This window comes from Amblyomma americanum, chromosome 9 (genome assembly GCF_052857255.1).
Source record: "Amblyomma americanum isolate KBUSLIRL-KWMA chromosome 9, ASM5285725v1, whole genome shotgun sequence".
Lineage (NCBI taxonomy): Eukaryota > Metazoa > Arthropoda > Arachnida > Ixodida > Ixodidae > Amblyomma > Amblyomma americanum.
Genome location: NC_135505.1, coordinates 127,310,777 through 127,329,444, shown reverse-complemented (window position 1 = coordinate 127,329,444; position 18,668 = coordinate 127,310,777). Strand labels below are relative to the sequence as shown.

Genomic DNA, 18,668 nt, shown 5'->3' with positions numbered 1-18,668 from the left:
TTTCATTTTCATGCAGTGACAGTGTTGGCATGCTGACAGAGTTGTTACCAGCTTTTTTAATATAAAAAACTTAATTATTTCTGTGACTGGCAAACTCGTGCGCTTCGTTTTACTTCTTACCACACTTTCGTCCTGCGACTTGTCAAGGCTTCGAGAAGTAAGAATGACATGCGGCGATATGATGCGTGGCTGGTCATACGAATCACTCCGACTCCATTTGCTCCTAGAAAGTAGTTCACACTCAGTGAAAGCTGTAGCCAGAGGGCTCGAACGCTGAGCGCCTCACAGCTTCGACTGCAATTCACAATGCTAGCAGTTCATTTTATACTGCCCTTTGTTTTTGTCGAAACACTCGCTGAGGCTTTGAGAACAATGATACGTGGCGGAGTAATGTGGGTTTGGGGGCACACTACTCCCGCAGCCTCCGCGTTATTGACTGCTATGTATGAAATAGAATATAGAAGGTATGCACGCATGCCACAGTGGTTGCCATTTCGGCGTCCATGCAGCACGGAGAAAGGCTACGGCGAGTGTCTGAACGACTCATCTCCCCCAGTCGGCACTGCTGAAGCTTGGCGTTGGATGCCAAAATGGTGCCCATGACGTCACATGTAATAAACTGTTTTCTGAAACATGGGTTTCGTTTTCATTCCTGGCAGTGAACGGTAGATGCCCACCTATTGCACCTACTGCACGCCACTTCGCATGTGCAGTGTCGCCCACGTGCGTTTGTTTTCAACCAGGTTTCTGGCCAGCAGATGAATTTTCGTCTCCCCGCCAGAGGGCGCCACGTCTTGTGAAAAAGTACGGCATTTGGTGAGGAATATACATAATAATGATAATTGGTTCCTTTATCTGCCTTGTATATCGTTGGACACCTGAACCGCGCCATAAGGGAAGGGATAAATGAGGGAGTGAAAGAAGAAAGGAAGAAGGAGGTGCCGTGGTGGAGGGCTCCGGAATAATTTTGACCACCTGGGAATATCTTTTCGCCTCCATAAAAACGCAGCCGCCGCGGTCGGGTTCGAACCTGAGAACTCCGGATCAGTAGCCGAACGCGCTAACCACTGAGCCACCGCGGCGGGTCACGCCACGTACATAAAAGCGAGATTGAGGTCTCCACTGACCTACGGAGCCGGTTGTGCGCCTTTCCTTTCGTGAAAATGTACGGCCTTTCCAACGTTGTCAACGCCAGTGAACTCTGAACGCCATCGGCTCACTTGTTTTGTTTAGTTTTTGAGGAAAGGAAATGGCATTGTAACCGTCTCGCATATCTCGGTGGACACCCGAACTGTGCCGTAAAAGAGGGAGGGAAAGAAGATGCCGTAGTGGAGGGCTCCGGAATAGTTTCGACCACCTGGGGATCTTTAACGTGCACTGACATCGCACAGCACAGGGGCGCCTTAGCGTTTAGCCTCCATAAAAACGTGTTTGAGGAATATACAAAAGAATACAATTGAAGCGAGTATTCGTGCTTGCATGAAGGCTTTGGCGCACATCCTTTATTGCACAGTTTCTTTTTACATTTCCATTAGAATTTTCTCCACAGCTTGCTGCATTTTACTAGCTTCGCGGGGTTTGTATAGTTAGGTGTGTGCAGCTGGCAAAGGACACGGTTAATTGGAGGGACATGGGAAAGGCATTTGCCCTGCAGAGGGCGTAGTCTGGCTGATGATGATGATCTGAAACACCAGACAGGAATGTCCGAGATGCTTCCGCTTATGAGGTGCGCGCAGTGTCAGTATCCTTGCAGGAGAACATGCCAACATTCGCTGGTGACGTGATGCAAGCTGTCGGGCTTTCCTCAATCCGATTCACCGAAACAGCAAAAATCGGCTGCTGACCCGAAAGATGCGAGTTCGATCCCGGCCGCCGCGGTCGCATTTCGATGGAGTCGAGATGCTAGGGGCTCGTGTACTGTTCCATGTCAGTGCACGTTATAGAACCCCAGGTGGTCGAGATTTCCGGAGCCCTCCACTAAGGCGTCCCGCATAGCCTGAGTCACAATTGGGACGATAAGCCCCCTAAAACAAGAACAAACTTGCAAAAAGAACTGTGGGTATGACAAGCTACATCTCTATATCGGCGCACTTGTCATTTATTCGAGATTCGTGTAGATAATGGTCGGGGAAACTGTCCGGGCGTCTAGGGCATCCTGACCACATAGTGCACCCCGTCGCGTGTACAGGCACGGCTATCGGTTGCGGCCAGCTTAGGAGACGCAACGGCGCTCGATTCGTTAAGCTACGTTGCGTCAAACCTTCGGGCGGTCGTTGGCTGGGCGCAGCCCTCTCACATTCCCTTTGGATGTGTGTAGCATGTCTGCGAGTTGACAAATTGTCTGTCGCGTTTCTCGGGAAGAGGTTTGGTTAAGGAGTTGGTCTAGCTAGTGAAATTACAGAGGCTCGAACGTTGAAACACGCCTGGACGACGAGTAACTGAACGCGCAAAGCAGAGCCGGGCAGGCAGCGAAAAAGGAGCCCCGTGACTGAATTTAGGTTGTGCCGCAATACGGAGTGCATTTGTAACGAGACGACTGGGAACGTGTTACGTTAAATACTTGGCCCTTGTAATGGTATTCAGTCATATTTGAGACGTAGACAGCCAATGCGTGTGCTGCGCAATGAACTTGGTTATGATCGGAGTGAATTTCTTACTGGTTAATTTGTCGACAGATGTCTCTCTGTTATATCCCTAAAAAAATTCAGCATCCAATTTCACGATTCTCTGCAGTGAAGTGCGGCATCAGTAATTTTACAGGCCGTTTTGCGCCTGTTAAACTATTTCATCGATCTCGGAAATCGTGTTCGGGTTACAATTCTGGACCGCCAATCACGCTTTTGTATTTTTTTCGCTCATCGGATGGAACCAGGAATTGCATTCTTAAGTGGCTCTGACATGTCTGACGTGTTGTGTAAAAGGGAAAGCTACCAGTAGCCCTGTCTTTTTTTTTTTTTTTGCGATATCAACGGTGAACGTTGTGTGCCTGCAGCGTTACCTTGGTCGACCGTATCGCGATTTGTGTTGCGAGTGCAATATATGGACCACCGCGCGAGACGAGTTTCGGGAGTCGAAGCAAATTACCCGCCGCGGTGGCTCAGTGGTTAGGCGCTCGGCTACTGATCCGGAGTTCCCGGGTTCGAACCCGACCGCGGCGGCTGCGTTTTTATGGAGGCAAAACGCTAAGACGCCCGTGTGCTGCGCGATGTCAGTGCACGTTAAAGATCCCCAGGTGGCCGAAATTATTCCGGAGCCCTCCACTACGGCAGCCCTCTCTCCCTTCTTTCACTCCCTCCTTTATCCCTTCCCTTACGGCGCGGTTCAGGTGTCCAACGATATATGAGACATACTGCGCCATTTCCTTTCCCCAAAAACCAATTATTATTATTACTAGTCGAAGCACAAACCTGAAAGATGATTGGTGGGGCCTCCTGGACTCCCCTCTTAATGTAAATAGAAATCCCGCTTAACCTGTGTCCAGGACCTGTTCGGCATCTGGGCGTCGCGGGGTGCCGTCGGTGACAAACCGTTGAACGACAGTCCTGAGCTCGGGTTTAGAAACCTCCCCAGTTTCGGGTGTGGTTTCAAGGCAACTCCCGCTCAATGGTTTAGCTTGACGAACCAAACTTCCGATTTATCGCGCAGCTGACCGGCGACAGCGCCGTGATGGGGAACCAGATAGGGCGCCATTGTACAGCCTGCCTCAAAAGTTTGTGGACAGTAGCTATACCACGACTTTTGTTTTGTTTACCAGTTTTTTGCGCTTTTTTGAAGTCGCATGAGAACACTGAAAACGGCAACACTTTCACTGAAGCGAACCAGCATTCAGTGATCTCATGGAATACTAGACACATCTTTTTCAGGAAGGTTTGTTAACTGATAGAGGGGGGGGGGGGGGGGGGCAATTATTATTGCGCACGAGGGGCCTTTGCCCGCTGTACCGATGTATCCTGGGTGTCTAGGGACTTGACATAAAATGAACGGCTGTAGGCACGTGTGAACCCAGTAACTTTATTTAGGCCGCGCCTTCACAAGCCCGAATTTTTCATTCAACTTGCAATCCTGTCTGGGCCCGAAAGTTTTATCGCTGAGCACGCGTCAGACTATAACGACTGCAGCTTTCGTTTTCTGGTAACCACGTCACCACCACCAAGACATCCGCCTCACATTGCGACTTCTCATAACTGTGCGCTTGTACAGCGGCACCCGCCGGGTGTAGCGCGTGGGTTTTGCCGCGGGTGTGCATTGCCAAAGAGAGGAGGGTATAAAACGGACGAGACGACATATCCGAGACGGATCAGCTATACTCGCCTCGACCGTGACAACCGCCGATAGTGCGCGCTCTCCCGGCTGGCACTGCCCCCCCCCCCCCTTTTTTTTTCTCCCCGTCGTCCGATGTTTCCGAATCGACGGCGTGAGAGCGCAGTTCGTCGTTTCGTCATGCGCTTTCTGTCGTCTAGACGGCTCCAGAAAGAGAGAAAAAAAAAGGAAATGGGGAGGCCGCTGTGAAATAGTCCAGCGGGCGTTGAGAAAGTCGCGAGTGCCGCGAAACGACGAGAATGTGTGTAGTGTTTTTTTTTTTTTTCCGACGCCTGCCGGCAGCGGTGGTTTCAAGTTGGTGTCCTCTCGAGGGGAAAAGGGGAAAGTTTTTTTTTCCTATTTCCCGCAAAAAAAAATGGGAGAATCGGGAGAGCCCTGCGCAACGCGACCGGAGGCTCTGGCGATTGCAGCGCCACCACCGCAGCCGTCTTCGCGGCTCGGGAAAAATCGATTTCCCGGGTAGGGAAGTAAGGGAGCGTAGGGAGGGAGGGAGAGGCGAGGCTGCTGCAAAGAGAGCTGCTGTGCGCAGCGCTCGCCCGGGACTTCCCGGGGGAGGGAGAGGCGGTCGTGGGGAAGGGGTTCTCGCTGCAGGGAAATCGCGGCGAAGACGAGCAAAAAAAACGTACACCGCGCCGTTCCCGGTGCTGTGAAGGTTGCGAAGACTGCGTTCGGGTTGCAGAGAGGGACTTCGCCTCCCCCGCGCTTCCTCGGAGTGAGAGGGGGGTCGCGGAGCGCACTGCGCAGGGCCGTGCAGCAGCAGCAGCACGGGCGACGAAAATCGTTAGGGCCGCAGTGCGTGCTCGGCGAGCTCCGGCGTTATTCGTTGCCATCGACGTCACTACCTCTACGTCGTCGTGGTCGAACCGGTGGTTTTTCCCCCGGCCGGCGACGGATTCTTGTCGACGCTCGTGGGGAGTCCAGGGACAATCGGTCGTGGTTGTGGTGAGCCGGGAAGACGACAGCACCGGGAGACGCAGGGCGCCAGGGGCCTCTTGCCAGAAGACGCCGGGGCATAGGCGCTCCGCGCTCGTCAATGATCGCGCCACCTCCAGAGCGGCTCGGCGGCGGGGCATCGGAGAGCGCGGCGAGGTGTCCGAGGAGGTCGGCGGGCGGCGAGCGTTTCGACGGTAGCAGCGCGACGGATCGCGGGTCAGTATGCCGATGCGCCGCCGTGAACCCGCGCTCTGCTCCCCCCTCCTTCGCCGCCCGCTCCTCTTGGTCGGGCTCGATCGCCTGGAACGTTGCTGCTGCTGCACCCGTGGCCCTTCCATTGCGTGACTGCGCGTTGTCAAGCGCGTTCGTGCGAACTCGGAGAGAAAGGGAGAGGGAGGAATTGTAGCTGTGCCTTACTCGAGAACTGTGTCGAGGTCGAGGCTATAGTGGCGATTTTTGATGAGGCCATTCCCGTCCACTGACTTGCATTGCAGCGAGGGTTTGAATGACGTCACCGGTTGTCCAACTTTCACAGTTCGGGATTTTAAGAAATGTGCGCTTCATTTATTCAACTAAAGATGTGAGGAACACAAAGTGTTGTACATTGCATTAGGTCTCTTACTGGATTGGAAGCTGGTTATTGTATGCAGATATTTTTAATGATAGTTGCACGTCATAAGAAATACAAAAGACTGCAAGTTAGCTGCACAGAACACACAGCATCTTTAGCGCGCAAAACGTGCGTTGACACAATCTCCCGCGCTACTGCACACATACTCGACAAGCCGCGCCTCGATTATGCCGTTCGTGGTGTCCATAGGTTGGGGGCTGCCAGCATACAGCTGGTAAAAAACCTACGGTAGTGTCTCTCCTGTCAGTATTTGTTCCTTTTTGTGTTTTAAGGAAGTCAAGTACATTTTTCTGAAAACCAGCCACATTTTTTCTTGCAGTGTCCTGTAATGCATGAGCAGTGATGCTTATGTGTTTGTTGGGGAGGGGGGTATTTTAGCAGTGTACCAGCACATCAAGACAGGCTTGTTGGCAATTTATAGTGTGGTTCAGCAGAACAACAGGGGGAAGACAGACACCATGAGTGCTGAGTGATTTAATATTGACTACTGCTTAGTGCGACAACAAGCACACATCACATAAGGGTAGACAGGACAAGTACTTGTCCTGCATGCCTTTATGTGGTGTGTGCTTTGTGTTGCGCTATGCAATTATCCATCTTAAATCATCAGCGAAATAGCACCTAAATAAATGCTTCTAAAACTGCTGAGTGAGAAGCACATTTTGTGCCTGGATTTTTGCCTTATTCATCTGTTTTGCGCTGTTAATTCATATCATTAGCAGCGTAGTTACGTGGAATGGTTGTCTCACCTTTTCCTTTTTTGTATCGCCTTTTCTTTGAGACTTTTTTGTATCGCCTTTTCTTTGAGTACTATGCCATGTTGCTGGCTCGGCATCGTCATGTTTTCCACTGAACTTGGATTCCAATTCGTACGTTTTTGCACTTGTGCTTTAGAATACAGAGGCTCGTTTGGCTTGCTTCTAATTACATGTGGTGCCCCACCCCCCTGGTTTCCCTTGACGTCTCCCTTTCTGTCAACCTTTTCAATGTGAACAACAACCATCAGGCTGCATATTCATGGCACAGATTTAGATTATATGAATGTGGTCATTAGCTTGCTCTCTGAGTAGGACTAAAATGTCATGCCTCGTGGAGCAATGACTCTTTCCCAAAAATGAACTGATGCAGCATGCAATTTTTTTTTTTCACATAGTTGAAAAATTAAGCTGAAATAGACTACTCTGATATTGTTTCCACTTGAACCTGAAGTGGGGTCATTTTCATATTGCTGTGACAGCTCTATCTCCCATTTGCCTAAAACCAGGATTTGAAGGAAAAGTTGCTTCAATGATCTATCAGTTGAATGGTGATCAGCATTTGTAGTGAAACATCACCTTCACTCCTCAGCATCTTGGACATCATTTGACTGAAGCAGTGGGGCAGGCAGTGCAGTCAGTTCATGGCTCTAAGCATCCTAGCTAACCTTGAATAACCTTCAGAGTACTGGGAAGAAATTGAGCATATGTGGTGGACATCAATAGATTTTGATATCATAAATTACTCTTCCAATTAATAATAGGGGAGTAACTACTCATTGGCATCCACCCAAGTACAGTGGTACGGCTGTGCTTGTTTAATTAATGTTTTCTAGTGTGTTGGAGAATTCACACTCAGTTGTTTCTTAATCTTTCTCGATTGCAAGCGATGATGGCCCAAGCACATGTCCCTATAATGTTAAATGTAACTGTTTCACTGTAAGTGGTAGTCATTGCAATAACTGTTATATTCGGATACGCAAGCTGTGCTTGCACTTTGGCCAGCACTGTCCTGGCATCTATCAGAAAAATTTGCAAAGATTTTGAGCTATTGTTTCATCAGTGTCACGCAAATGGCCATTAATGTTGGTTGAAATGTGAAAAAGCAGAGTAGTCAGATGTTTGTATCCAGAGCCTACGCTTTCTTTGACGCTGACAACAATAACGGCATTAGTTACAAAACACACATTAAGCTTTCACCGTAAGGGGTGAATAATCCCCCAAACATAATTTCTTACGCCAGTCTCGCATATAAACCTTGAGAAAAAGCCTGTTGCGGAAGCTCATAATGGACATTATTAAGCTCTCAACCACTTTCCATGACAGTTATGTAGATATCTTTATAAGACAAATTTGTGTTTTAATTCTTTGAGTTTGGACGCAGAAATGAAATGACTGCCTTGCAAGGCTGTTAGATGTGTTCAAACAAATTGCATCAGCCATCATGACCTTAGTGTTAGCTGCTACATTTAGATAGGCCTGAGGGAAAAGTCTAGGCTATAGTGAAATAACTGTACATCTGTATGTCTGAAATACGTCTCCTGTCTGCCTACAAGGTATTGAAAAATGGCTCATAGAATTTAGTGCACTTCTACTGACAGTCAACATGCATTCAATAGAAACTCGTTAAGAAATGGTCACCATGTTGTGTGCAGTTGGAGGAGTTGGTGACCTGGCGGCCATGTTTAGCTTCCACAAGCCCAAGATCTACCGGTCAGCGCTCGGCTGCTGCATCTGCCGAGCCAAGTCGTCCTCATCGCGCTTTACCGACTCAAAAAAGTATGAGGCCGAGTTTGCGCGCTGCTTCCGCATTGTGGCTGAGGATCGCCGCTCTGGCGAGATCTGTAACGCCTGTGTGCTCCTGGTCAAGCGCTGGAAGAAGCTCCCACCCGGTACCACCAGAGACTGGCATCATGTGAGTCACATGTTGCTATACATTTGCATGTTGTGCACCAGTGTCGCCTGTTGTGCTGGTCCACGATGTGCCCTTTCAAAAACTCCTGTTAGTGGAATTTAGTGCACTTCTACTGACAGTTAATATGTGTTCAAGAGAAACTCGTTAAGAAATTTTCACGAAGGCAGGAGCATTGAGTTGAATAACCATTGCAGTGATGGGATAACATTCATGTTTGAAAGCAGCTTGAAAAATACACCTTTGTGGAAGTGTGATATGTTTTCGGTGCACTTATACTAGCAACATAGACTCAACAGGAACTCGTTAGGTTTTTTTTGCGTTTGGACTACTAGGAGCATGCTTGCTCGTAATGCTTGCAGTGCTTAGGACGGCATTGCATTCTTGAAGGCAGCATGAAAACGTGCACCTTTGCGGAAATAGTGAATGGCAGAAGTGGGTAGAAAGTAAATGAATAAATAAGATGGTTATATGTGCCCTTGGTTTTGAATGTAGCTAGCTGCTTGATGGAACAGTATGCTATGGCTTGAAGGAAAATGACTTCATAAATTGACTCTGCTGCTGTTTAGGGCCGAAACTTCATTTTGTAATCTCTAAATGTTCGCTTTGACAAACTCAGTAGTCCTAGTACATGAAATAAGGGGCAATGTAGCACACAGAATTAAAGCATGACCAGGCAATGAATGAAGGAATGATATGAAGACATTCTAGCATTTTATGTTCCCTTCTCGTTCACTGACTTCAGTTCGCAGTGTAATACTGAGCTAAGAGTAAAAGTTTGCTGGTGCATCCAGGTTACATGACACATTTTTTCTCATGGTCCGTATGCCATTCATGCCTGCCATGTGATAAGAGAGATGCGGTCTGCCACAGGTTGTTGACGCGAGGGCAGGGCCCGGGACGAAGTCGGTGAACAAGGGCAAGGTGAAACCGCCAAAGCGGCCGCTGAAGAAGCACCACCGGCTGACCGCTGAGAAACGATGCAAACTCGACCTGAGCGGTGGCGCCCTCTCGGACGACATCACCAGTGAGTTGGTTACACTTTTCACTTTGGGTCAAGCCAGCATGCTAGCTTCCCAAGTCTCGTACCCACAATGGATGAACGCTGGCATAATAGCGGCGAGGTCGGTGCAGAAATCGGCCTTGCGTTGGCACTTCGGCAAAAGCAGACTTTTTCCAGCCTTGGCCTATTGTTCATGCTATGATTGGACCTTGGTCCAGACTATTTAGCTAACAACACTGGCCTGAGGTAATGCCATGATTGCACCATTGTCCACCCTATCTGACTGCAGAGACTGGCATGACATTCAATTCATTGGCATTTCCAGTTTAGAGCGAACATTCGCATTTCATATCATTCATTCGGATTTCCAGCAATTGCAGCCTATCTACTTATCTGCGGTAGGTAAGCCACAGGAATCACCACTGCAGTGCTGCAAGCACTCGTTTTATACAATAGATAAAATGAGGCAACAAAAGGATCCAAAAACCTAATGTTTCGTTGGCAACAGGCAGCACTGTGTGCGATGCTGGGGACAAGGCGAAGGGCGAGATCAGGTGGAGGGGCTGCGCTGGTGGAGGGTCTTGTGAGGCAGCGGGGTCTGCAAGAGGGAGGGATCTTAGGAGGCGTGGGGCGCCTTGCTGGAGGCTGACAAAGCACAGGGGTTCACAGCCATTGCTGGCCCATGAGAAGCACTTGGCAGGAATACGTCGAAGCTGTAAAGAGATGCATGGTGTGATCAGCTTAATTACGAGCATCGCAGAAAAAAATGAAAATGATTAAGTAGCACTGAATTTTATGACGCAAAATGTGTGAGAAGGTACTCACGAAACACTTTTACAGGAAATTTTCTAAATGATGCTTAAAAACTACTGCTGCATTAATTGTGAAATGTGGAATTGAATTTACTTTATTTGCCTTGTACCGAATGGCTGATTTGTAATCTAATGAAGCATGTCGCAACCCCATATACGCATATTAGAAGTGATAAAAGAAAATAAATTTATTGTTTAATGCAAATGAACATGTTTTTTGGTCTAATTTCATAACTACATATCTCTAAATTGTGCGCTTTTTTTACCTTTTTTATTCAAGCAAAGTTATGGCATGCGTAGTAGCAGCTCCTCTCTGTGGATATTGAAACATCTTTGAATGAAGTTCCTTCTGTATGACATAAAACATTCTGTGCAAAGATGGCTTGCGCAGCTTTAAAAATACACTGAATGCAAGAGACTGAGAGCACCTTTGTTTTGGCAAAAAAAAAGCTAAAGAGTTTGTCTACGTCACTTCGTATGCACATAACATGGGAGGTGAAACTTACTTGTGTGGTAAATTAAGAGACAACTTGTGCAAAGTTAGCTGAAATCAGGAATTGCATATTTTCTGGTATGCCCTGCAAGCATTCAAGCCAATGAGAAATAGTACAAAAGTATTACTCATAACCTGACTGGTCTGCTACAGTGGAAGAACACGGCCACACGACACCCGGCTGATTGACAAATTGGTCAACGTTTGGTGTATCCGTTTCACCAAAGGCTGAAAGTTCTCACTATTTGGGCCACATTCCTTTGCGCGCGACATTAAGCTAAACATTTTACAGCGAAAGTTGGAACAGAGAACTCATCCCAGTGCTTTGTAGTTTTATTTTTCTGCTCGAGAAAAGCAAAGCGAAAAACAAAGTGTCATGTAGTCAAAGCAACAACCAGTCCCAGAACCGTCTTCATCTGTGAATGCATCTCAAGATAAAAGAAGGACTATGGTACTCACAAATATGATCTTGCAGGCCAGGCTAATTAAATTATGCCCTCATAACATATCAGACATGGATTTTCACTTGCATTGACTACAACTGGTTCAGGCTCAGGCGCGCATGTTTTCTCTTCACAATGACATGGCAATGTGTCGCGCTACGCCAGAGCCTCTGCAGGCCAGAGCAGTGGTGTTGTGGCAGCATCTGCCTCGCATTCGGGAGGCTGCATTCACCAAGCACCTGCCGGTTTTCTAATGGGTACAAGATTTACCCCCTGCTTGGTGCTTGGCTCTTCTGGGGTCAGATGCTTGGGAAAAGGGTCTTGGATCAAAACCGTTGCATTGGCAGGCCAGTGATTTGTTCCGCCGTCAAGCAACCCTAAATCTGCCTCGTACGGTAAAAGCCCACTTTCATGAAGCACGTGTGACTCTACAAGGCACTCATGATCGCCAATGTTTCGCACAATGTAGATGTAAGCTGAGACGATGCACATCGGAGCTCCTGTCTGCGCACTAATACCGTGTGTCGGTAAAAGCAAGACACATTAGCGGTGCATGGAACTCGTATCCAGCAAATACAAGTTCATTCGAGACAGGTGACGCATATGAACTTGTATTGAGACCATATAGTCCGTACAAGTACATTTGTGACACATAGACTTGTATGATGTGTTTATACAAGGCATGTTTCTTGACGCATAGCACATATGCTGCCGATATGAGTTCTCTGGAACACATTCGCTACACATGTGATCTTGTATGAAGCATGTATAGTGTTCATACGAGGCACATATGTTGATACATTATCTCTTATGCTGCCGATATGAGCTCATAAAAGACAAATTTGGGACACTCGTATGTAACACGAATGAATTCATTCAAGATTTTTCGATAAGGTTGCTTGTTTCAAATTTTGCAAGTTGTTTTACGAAATAGATGGACATTTTTGCGCACCTATTTTGTCAAGAGTAGCCATACAAAACCGGTAAAAAATGACTCATTTTGTTCACTGACTAGCTTTTGTGCAGTGGGAAAAGTGTGTCTCATGTAATGGTCCTGAAATAGAAAAGGTAATACTCTTTAAATGGCTGTTATTGATGGAACTACAAGTTGTGGGCTCTTCCTTAAATGCCTCCGCGCACGGGGCCAGTACATAGCCCAAGAGTGGGCTTCCTTACATGCCCCTGGCGCGTGCGAAGAGAGAGCCCCACTGCGTGGTTCGAGCACCGAGCCGAAAGGGGTCCGGTCTGCTCTTGCCGCGCTCGTGCCTTCTCAATCCAAGAGAACTATCACGTTCACAGTACAAGTATTTATTGTGCAGGCAACTACAATACAAACACAAGCACTGTATGGTACTCCTTCAACTAGTGCGCACCTGGCACCCACCGCCGCCCGACAGCGGGCTGCAGCAGATGCGCGTGCGGACACGGGTTGGCGCGCGCAGACCGGTGCGGCAGGAAAACTCTGGTGCGAGCCGCGGCTGCCTCAGGTCAGCGGCGGCGGTTACTCGGCGGGCTTCGCCGGGCACTCGCAGGTTCCGCAACGTCGGTGCGCGAGGCTCTCGTCGTGTGATGTTAGGGGCCTGTACGACAGGGCACGCGAATGACCATCGGCAAAGGCCTTGGGGACAGCAAATAACGGTCGCTCACGTACCTTGCCGCTTGTGTCCAGCCCGTGTTCCGCCCTCGTCGCCCGCCTGTCTCCAACTCTCTCTCAGCCCCCGCGACCGGCCCCGGAGAAAGCACAGCTTTGTGCCTACGTCACGCCCCCGCGGCCCAAACAGAGGAGAAGGTAACACAACACCGCGGAGCGCAGCCGGGATCGTTAGCGGACGGGGTTTCGCAGAAGTCGAGAAGGAACAGCACAGGCTGCCCTCGAGACAGCGCGAATCCCCACAAAGTTTACACTTAAAATCTCATTTGCAACTGTAAATTGCAACACAAACAGTGTAGCTGCGTTCTGCATGTATAAAGCATGGCAATACGAAATTTTATTTTGATGTGTCCTCAGTGACTAAAGTGGCATGGAAAAAAAAGCTAAGCGGTAGTAATGATACAGCTTCTCGGGACATGAAAAAACTCGTTTCTCATTTTTGTTTTCAAGCTATGTAGGTGTCGGAGAAAGCGTTCGAAACAACAAGGCCTTCTTTTCATGCCTGCAACACCATAATGGCAAAAAAGCCACTTTTAAAATTTGTTGTCGTAATGTATGCTGAATTCTGCTCATTTTTGGTCACTTGGCCTGTTTGCATCGCAGTTTTTAGTAATTTTGTGTCTATATTTGCTGCTATTATTGCTGAACATGAAAATGTACAGCTTATTGAAATAATGAAACAAACGCAAAATTCAAAAATGCAATTTTTTGGTGAAAATTGGCGTCGCCAATTGCAGGGCCTTCGTCGTATGTTTCACGGGGTGGCATTGCCAATATGAGGGATACAGCAAACAAGTAGTGGTAATATTAGATGTGTTGTAGAGCGGTATTGCAAATATATAGGAAACTGTGGACAAGGCCATTGTCGGGGGTGTAATAAAGTGGCAGTGCCAGCATTTGGATCATAGAGTCAGTGCTGGCTCAACAGAATGTAAAGTTGAGCTAGTTGAATGCTGTTCATGATGAAAATGTGGGCACAAACAAAACTGAGACACAGAAAGACGACCAAGCGCCCTTCCTGTGCCTGGACAAGGCGCTTGTCCTGTGGTCTTCTTTCTGTTTCTCTATTTTGTTTGCGCCCCTATTTTCATCAGTGCTAGTCTTATGTAGGGCCGCACTCTGCCAACGCACTTCCTATATTCGGCCAGTGTATTGTACTGCCAGGGTGACACTGTTAGCCTGCAAGTACACCATGTGCTGGTATTGTCACATGGCATAGATGACAGTCGGGCAGACAAGCTTGCAAGTGCAGCAGAAAGTCAAATTTAATTTGGTGGATCTGTGCCCACAAAGAAAACCTCGGTTGTAGCTGAACTGCGGTGCTGCAGTTGTGACCTCACTGATAGTCTTCCTTGGAGTGATAAAAAATATATAAAAATTATCGGGTAATTTTTAAATTTTTCTGAATCATCCAGCACAGTGGCTCAGCCTTGTCCCCGCAGTTTTCACTCGTGTAACACGAGCACAAATCAGCTGTTATTTATTTTTGTGGTTAGGACTGATGCTTGGGCGAGTTGACATGACATTTTTAAGAACAGCGTGAAGTAGACGAGGACTGAAGGAAGACACACAGACAGGCGCTGTTTTTTTAAGAAATACAGCTTCTGTTTTTTGCCATGTGCCTTTCTCAGATATGATTACGCGGAAGGGACATTCCGGCTTATGCGTCTTGGCACTAAAGAAAAGCTGTACGCTGAGTCTTTTACATTTGTCAATTGAATTTGTCAAGACATCAAGGTTATGCTTTTCACATGTTTTCTTGGCTTATGCCTTGATCTTAACCAAGGAGACGTTCTTTGCTACAGTAAAGGGGCCCCAAAACACATTTTAAGTGCATTTTTTTGCCTGTTGGTTGCATAGAATGAGTTACAATGATGCTATTAGCATCGGTAGTACTGCATATAATGCGGTTTTTAATATTTTAATTAGCTCGCAAAAACAAATTCATGGCGCTGACGGTGTCACCATACAGTGGTGGTTTTTAGCAGCGGATATGACATCACTTAGTGGGAACTTGATGATTGGACAATGAGTAAATATACTGCTAATTGTGTTAATAACTACAGATACGTTTTGTCAAGTTTTTGTGTTTTATATTATAAATTAACAAAAGCAACTTGTTTGCCCTAGATAAAAGCACTGTAAAGCAAGTAAAACAAAAATACACCACCAGAGGCTCTGGCTACTTTTTGCATCGAAGGAATTTGTGCCTCTCTGTAAACATCCTACGACCTGGCACTCAACACTTATGGCTGCTCTCTATGTATCTGAGAGCGACTTTGCGGAATCGATCCGATCGAGCCATTGAACTCTATAAGCGTTCGTTTCGGTCCCAAGGAAGGATGCGTTCATTTCACATTTAGCAGGGAGTGCGTATCGTCGGCTTGTGGAGGATCACCGGACGGCCGCGCCAGATGGCGCCACGTTCCCGTCAACAGTGCGCGCTCCTTGCTCGCCGTGACTAACCAGCACGCTTGAAGCAACGGGCGATGGTTGGCGGTAAGCAGTAGCGGTACGCACTATGCTAAATGTGTCTGATATCTTGCGCAGGCTGTCACACCGTCGTCGCAGTATCTCGCGCTCGAGTTCGGATCCATAAGTAAGGGAACGTCACTGATCAGTGTTCCCTTCTGCGCTGTCGACGTGACGATGAAGCATCGCTGGGTCATCTGGGCGTTCACATGGTTGTAACCATGCAAACGGCACTGCCAGCCTTGGCATGAACGAGCTACAGAGAACAGGCAACCATGGAGTGCAAACTTCCGCCACGTGCACAGATGGACTGTTTTGATTAGTTGCACTAAGTGTCGTCATTGGGAGAGTTAAATGGGAATGGGAAGCTGCGCGAAAATAGAGTTGAGGGCGGCATTTTGTTTGCTTGTATTTTGAAATTTCTTCATTGAATAACTCCTGTTCCTATGCATCGATTTTCGTAATTCTTTTTGAGTCAGCATCTGTGTGACATAAAGAATCCATCTGAAGTTTTACCGGCATCCGTTCAATCGGTGTTTTGCAGCCCTTTTAAAGGACAAAAGAATGGCTTCCCGACCCTTAGTTACGTATAGATGCGACGGTAGCACTAGGAAGCCTCCTTGCTTGTCTGCCGGAAGTTAACGCAGTTAATGTCTCGAATAGGACACAGTTCTCTTAATTTTTCTGCGGTCAACTGCACACAGTTCCATCTTGTGTGATGCTGTTAATAGCTACAGGCTGTATTAATTTCTTTTTCTTGAAATACTTTGTGTACAAGCATTTCTTGTAAGGTTAGTCAGGGAAAATGCAGAGTTACATATACTGTGTTATTCCATCACAGTGCAACTAGGAGCCAGCACTCTATCCCCTGCTGTCCCGTTCTGTGTCATCAGTTTCCACACTGGTGCATGTTTAGAATACCTTGCTGCCTGTTTCTCCTTTGCTTCGGCAGTCGGTGACGAGAGCCTGAGCGAGTCATCGATGCCATCTCCACCGGAGAGCCGAGCAGCGAGTCCGACGCCGAGCAACTCGTCCGAGGACTCGGGAATTCTCGACGAGGACGAGGAGGAGTACGACGACGAAGACCGCCGCCGGAGCTGCCGCACAATGAAGCCGCGGCCATCCAAGAAGAAGAAGAAGAAGCGGAAGCAGCGGGGCACTGGGAGTGGCCGGCGAGGGGATGACTACATGGTGGATTCATCTGCTAGCAGGCGGGGCAAGCTAGCCACGCCTTTCAAGATCTCATCGTTCCTCGACATGAGCTTCTGGAGAAAGTGAGTACTTGATGGTGACAATGTGATGATGCCAGTTGATTTCTTCCTGCTTTTATTGCCAAGCATTGGGCAGACCAGTGGAGGTAGGGTAGTGTCGCGTGTGTTTTGTGCAGGGTGGTTAGACTACCAGTGAACCCCTGAACATTCCTTGTTGCTTCACTCCCAATTTGCTACACAGAAGCACTGTGCCCTCACATGGGCCTTCATTAGTTTGGTTTGGTTTTAGTTTAGTTATTTATTTATTTCACAAATTTAGACAGTTACAACTGTCTTAGCAGAGGGGCTAGAGATCACGGGAGGTCACCTGACTAAGCCGTAGTCACCATGCACTCATTCAGCATTACTTTGTCATTGCTGTCATTCTTTGCATTTTTGTACATTGTACAGTCAAACCCTGCTACAACGAAATTCACGGGGTGCTCAAAAAATTTCGTTGAAGCGGAAATTTCATTGTGGCGAAATCAACCCAAAAAACTAAGATATCTGACTGCACTGTTCAAAAATATCATTTATTTCAAAAAAATTCGGTCATCTTGGCTTGCGTCTTTTTAGTGGACATGAGCGTCGTGGTGCGAGTTTCACAATCGGCCTACAACTGCATCACAATGTCGTCGTCATGCGCACCAATGAAAGCACGAATGGTGTCAAATGCGTCCATCACATTCAATGCAGACGGCAGGGCTGGTGCATCTTGCACGTCGCTCTCATCTTTGGACGAGGCGTCTTTGTGACGGGCCTCTTCAATTATTGCTTCATCGGTTAGCTCCTCGTGTGCTACCACGTCCGCATCAACGGCGATGCATTCATCGAGGTCGACATCAGCTGGCGCGTTTCCGGCGCCTCGAAGTGCTGCCCACGCCGCAATGGCCTCTGAGGAGGGAGGCTCTGTTAGGACACGGTCGTCATCCATTGAGCTGGACGTTGGTTCAGCGCCATGTTTAAGGCCAGCGTGCACAAAGCAGTTCTCAGTTACGGTCCGCCGTGTTGCCATCGACGCGGCGATCATTTGCTGGGCCATGTACAGGACGATATCGAATGGCGCCACCCATTCGCTCTCGACGCACTATGAGGCACACATCGATTCCAGCAAGCGCTTTCGGTGAAATTAAATGCCATGAACACATAGACGGGTAACGTTATGCTTGTTTTGTCGTAAAATAAATCTTAAGCCAATCTTAAGCCCATCTCCACTGAGCGAAAATTTCGTTGAAGCGGAAACGCATATGAAAAGATAATTTGTTGTGGCGAGAACTAGCATGTATCGTTTTCCATGGCTAGCTGACCGGGAATCTGAAATATTTCGTTGAAGCGGCGTTCGTTGTAGCGGGGTCCGACTGTAGTGTCATATAACCCCTGTGGCGTCATAGGACTGCAGAAGCTTAGGTTTTATTTTTCTGTCAATATTTCCTGGGTATTTGCATTTGCAAGTGCAACTATAGGTGGGTGTTTTTATTTGCTTATCATCATTATTTTGGCAAGTGAGGTCGTTCAGGTTTTATGGACAAAAACTTTGTTGAAGTGGAAGTGTATCTATGGAAGACTTGCTAGAGAAGGTAATTTTGATGCGTAAAGCCTTTTCAGACACTCATGAGAACAAAAATAGCTTAAATGTATGAGGAATATCATTGAAGTGGCATTGTGCCAGACATTTACTTTACTATACCTGTCACAGTGCCTTTACGGTGCCTTTAGCTCTTGTTTTTGTGGCATGTGAAGATTCGGTGAAACAGAAGATGTTTGGCAGCATACACAGCAAATTCATTGAATTTGCCAGGCTCTTCGGTTCCACTATCACTTGCTACTGCAGTGACTCTCTAGGAATTTTTATTAGCCTGACACTTGTGGGCAGGCAGGGCAAGGTTTGTGTAGAGCTTTTTAGGCACATATTCACTTTTTGTCTTGCTTGAATGCAAGCACCGAAAAGAAGAAACAGTTCACAAGTCTTTGGCTTGAATGTTGGTACACTGCT

The 18,668-nt window shown here is 47.6% G+C and overlaps 1 protein-coding gene across 3 annotated transcripts in view; it reads left to right on the top strand.

The window, feature by feature from the left end:
- The window catches only part of LOC144104277 (SIN3-HDAC complex-associated factor), a 33,945-nt gene that overhangs the window by 6,311 nt on the left and 8,966 nt on the right, over positions 1-18,668 (top strand). For 2 of the 3 annotated variants that reach the window (XM_077637176.1, XM_077637178.1), the window contains exons 2-4: positions 8,295-8,554; positions 9,425-9,578; positions 16,378-16,699. In XM_077637176.1, the coding sequence (XP_077493302.1) occupies positions 8,321-8,554; positions 9,425-9,578; positions 16,378-16,699 (710 nt within the window). In that variant the 5' untranslated portion in view covers positions 8,295-8,320. Of the gene's footprint in view, positions 1-5,111; positions 5,470-8,294; positions 8,555-9,424; positions 9,579-16,377; positions 16,700-18,668 lie in introns of those variants that run through there. The other variant, XM_077637177.1, reaches the window with a different exon arrangement.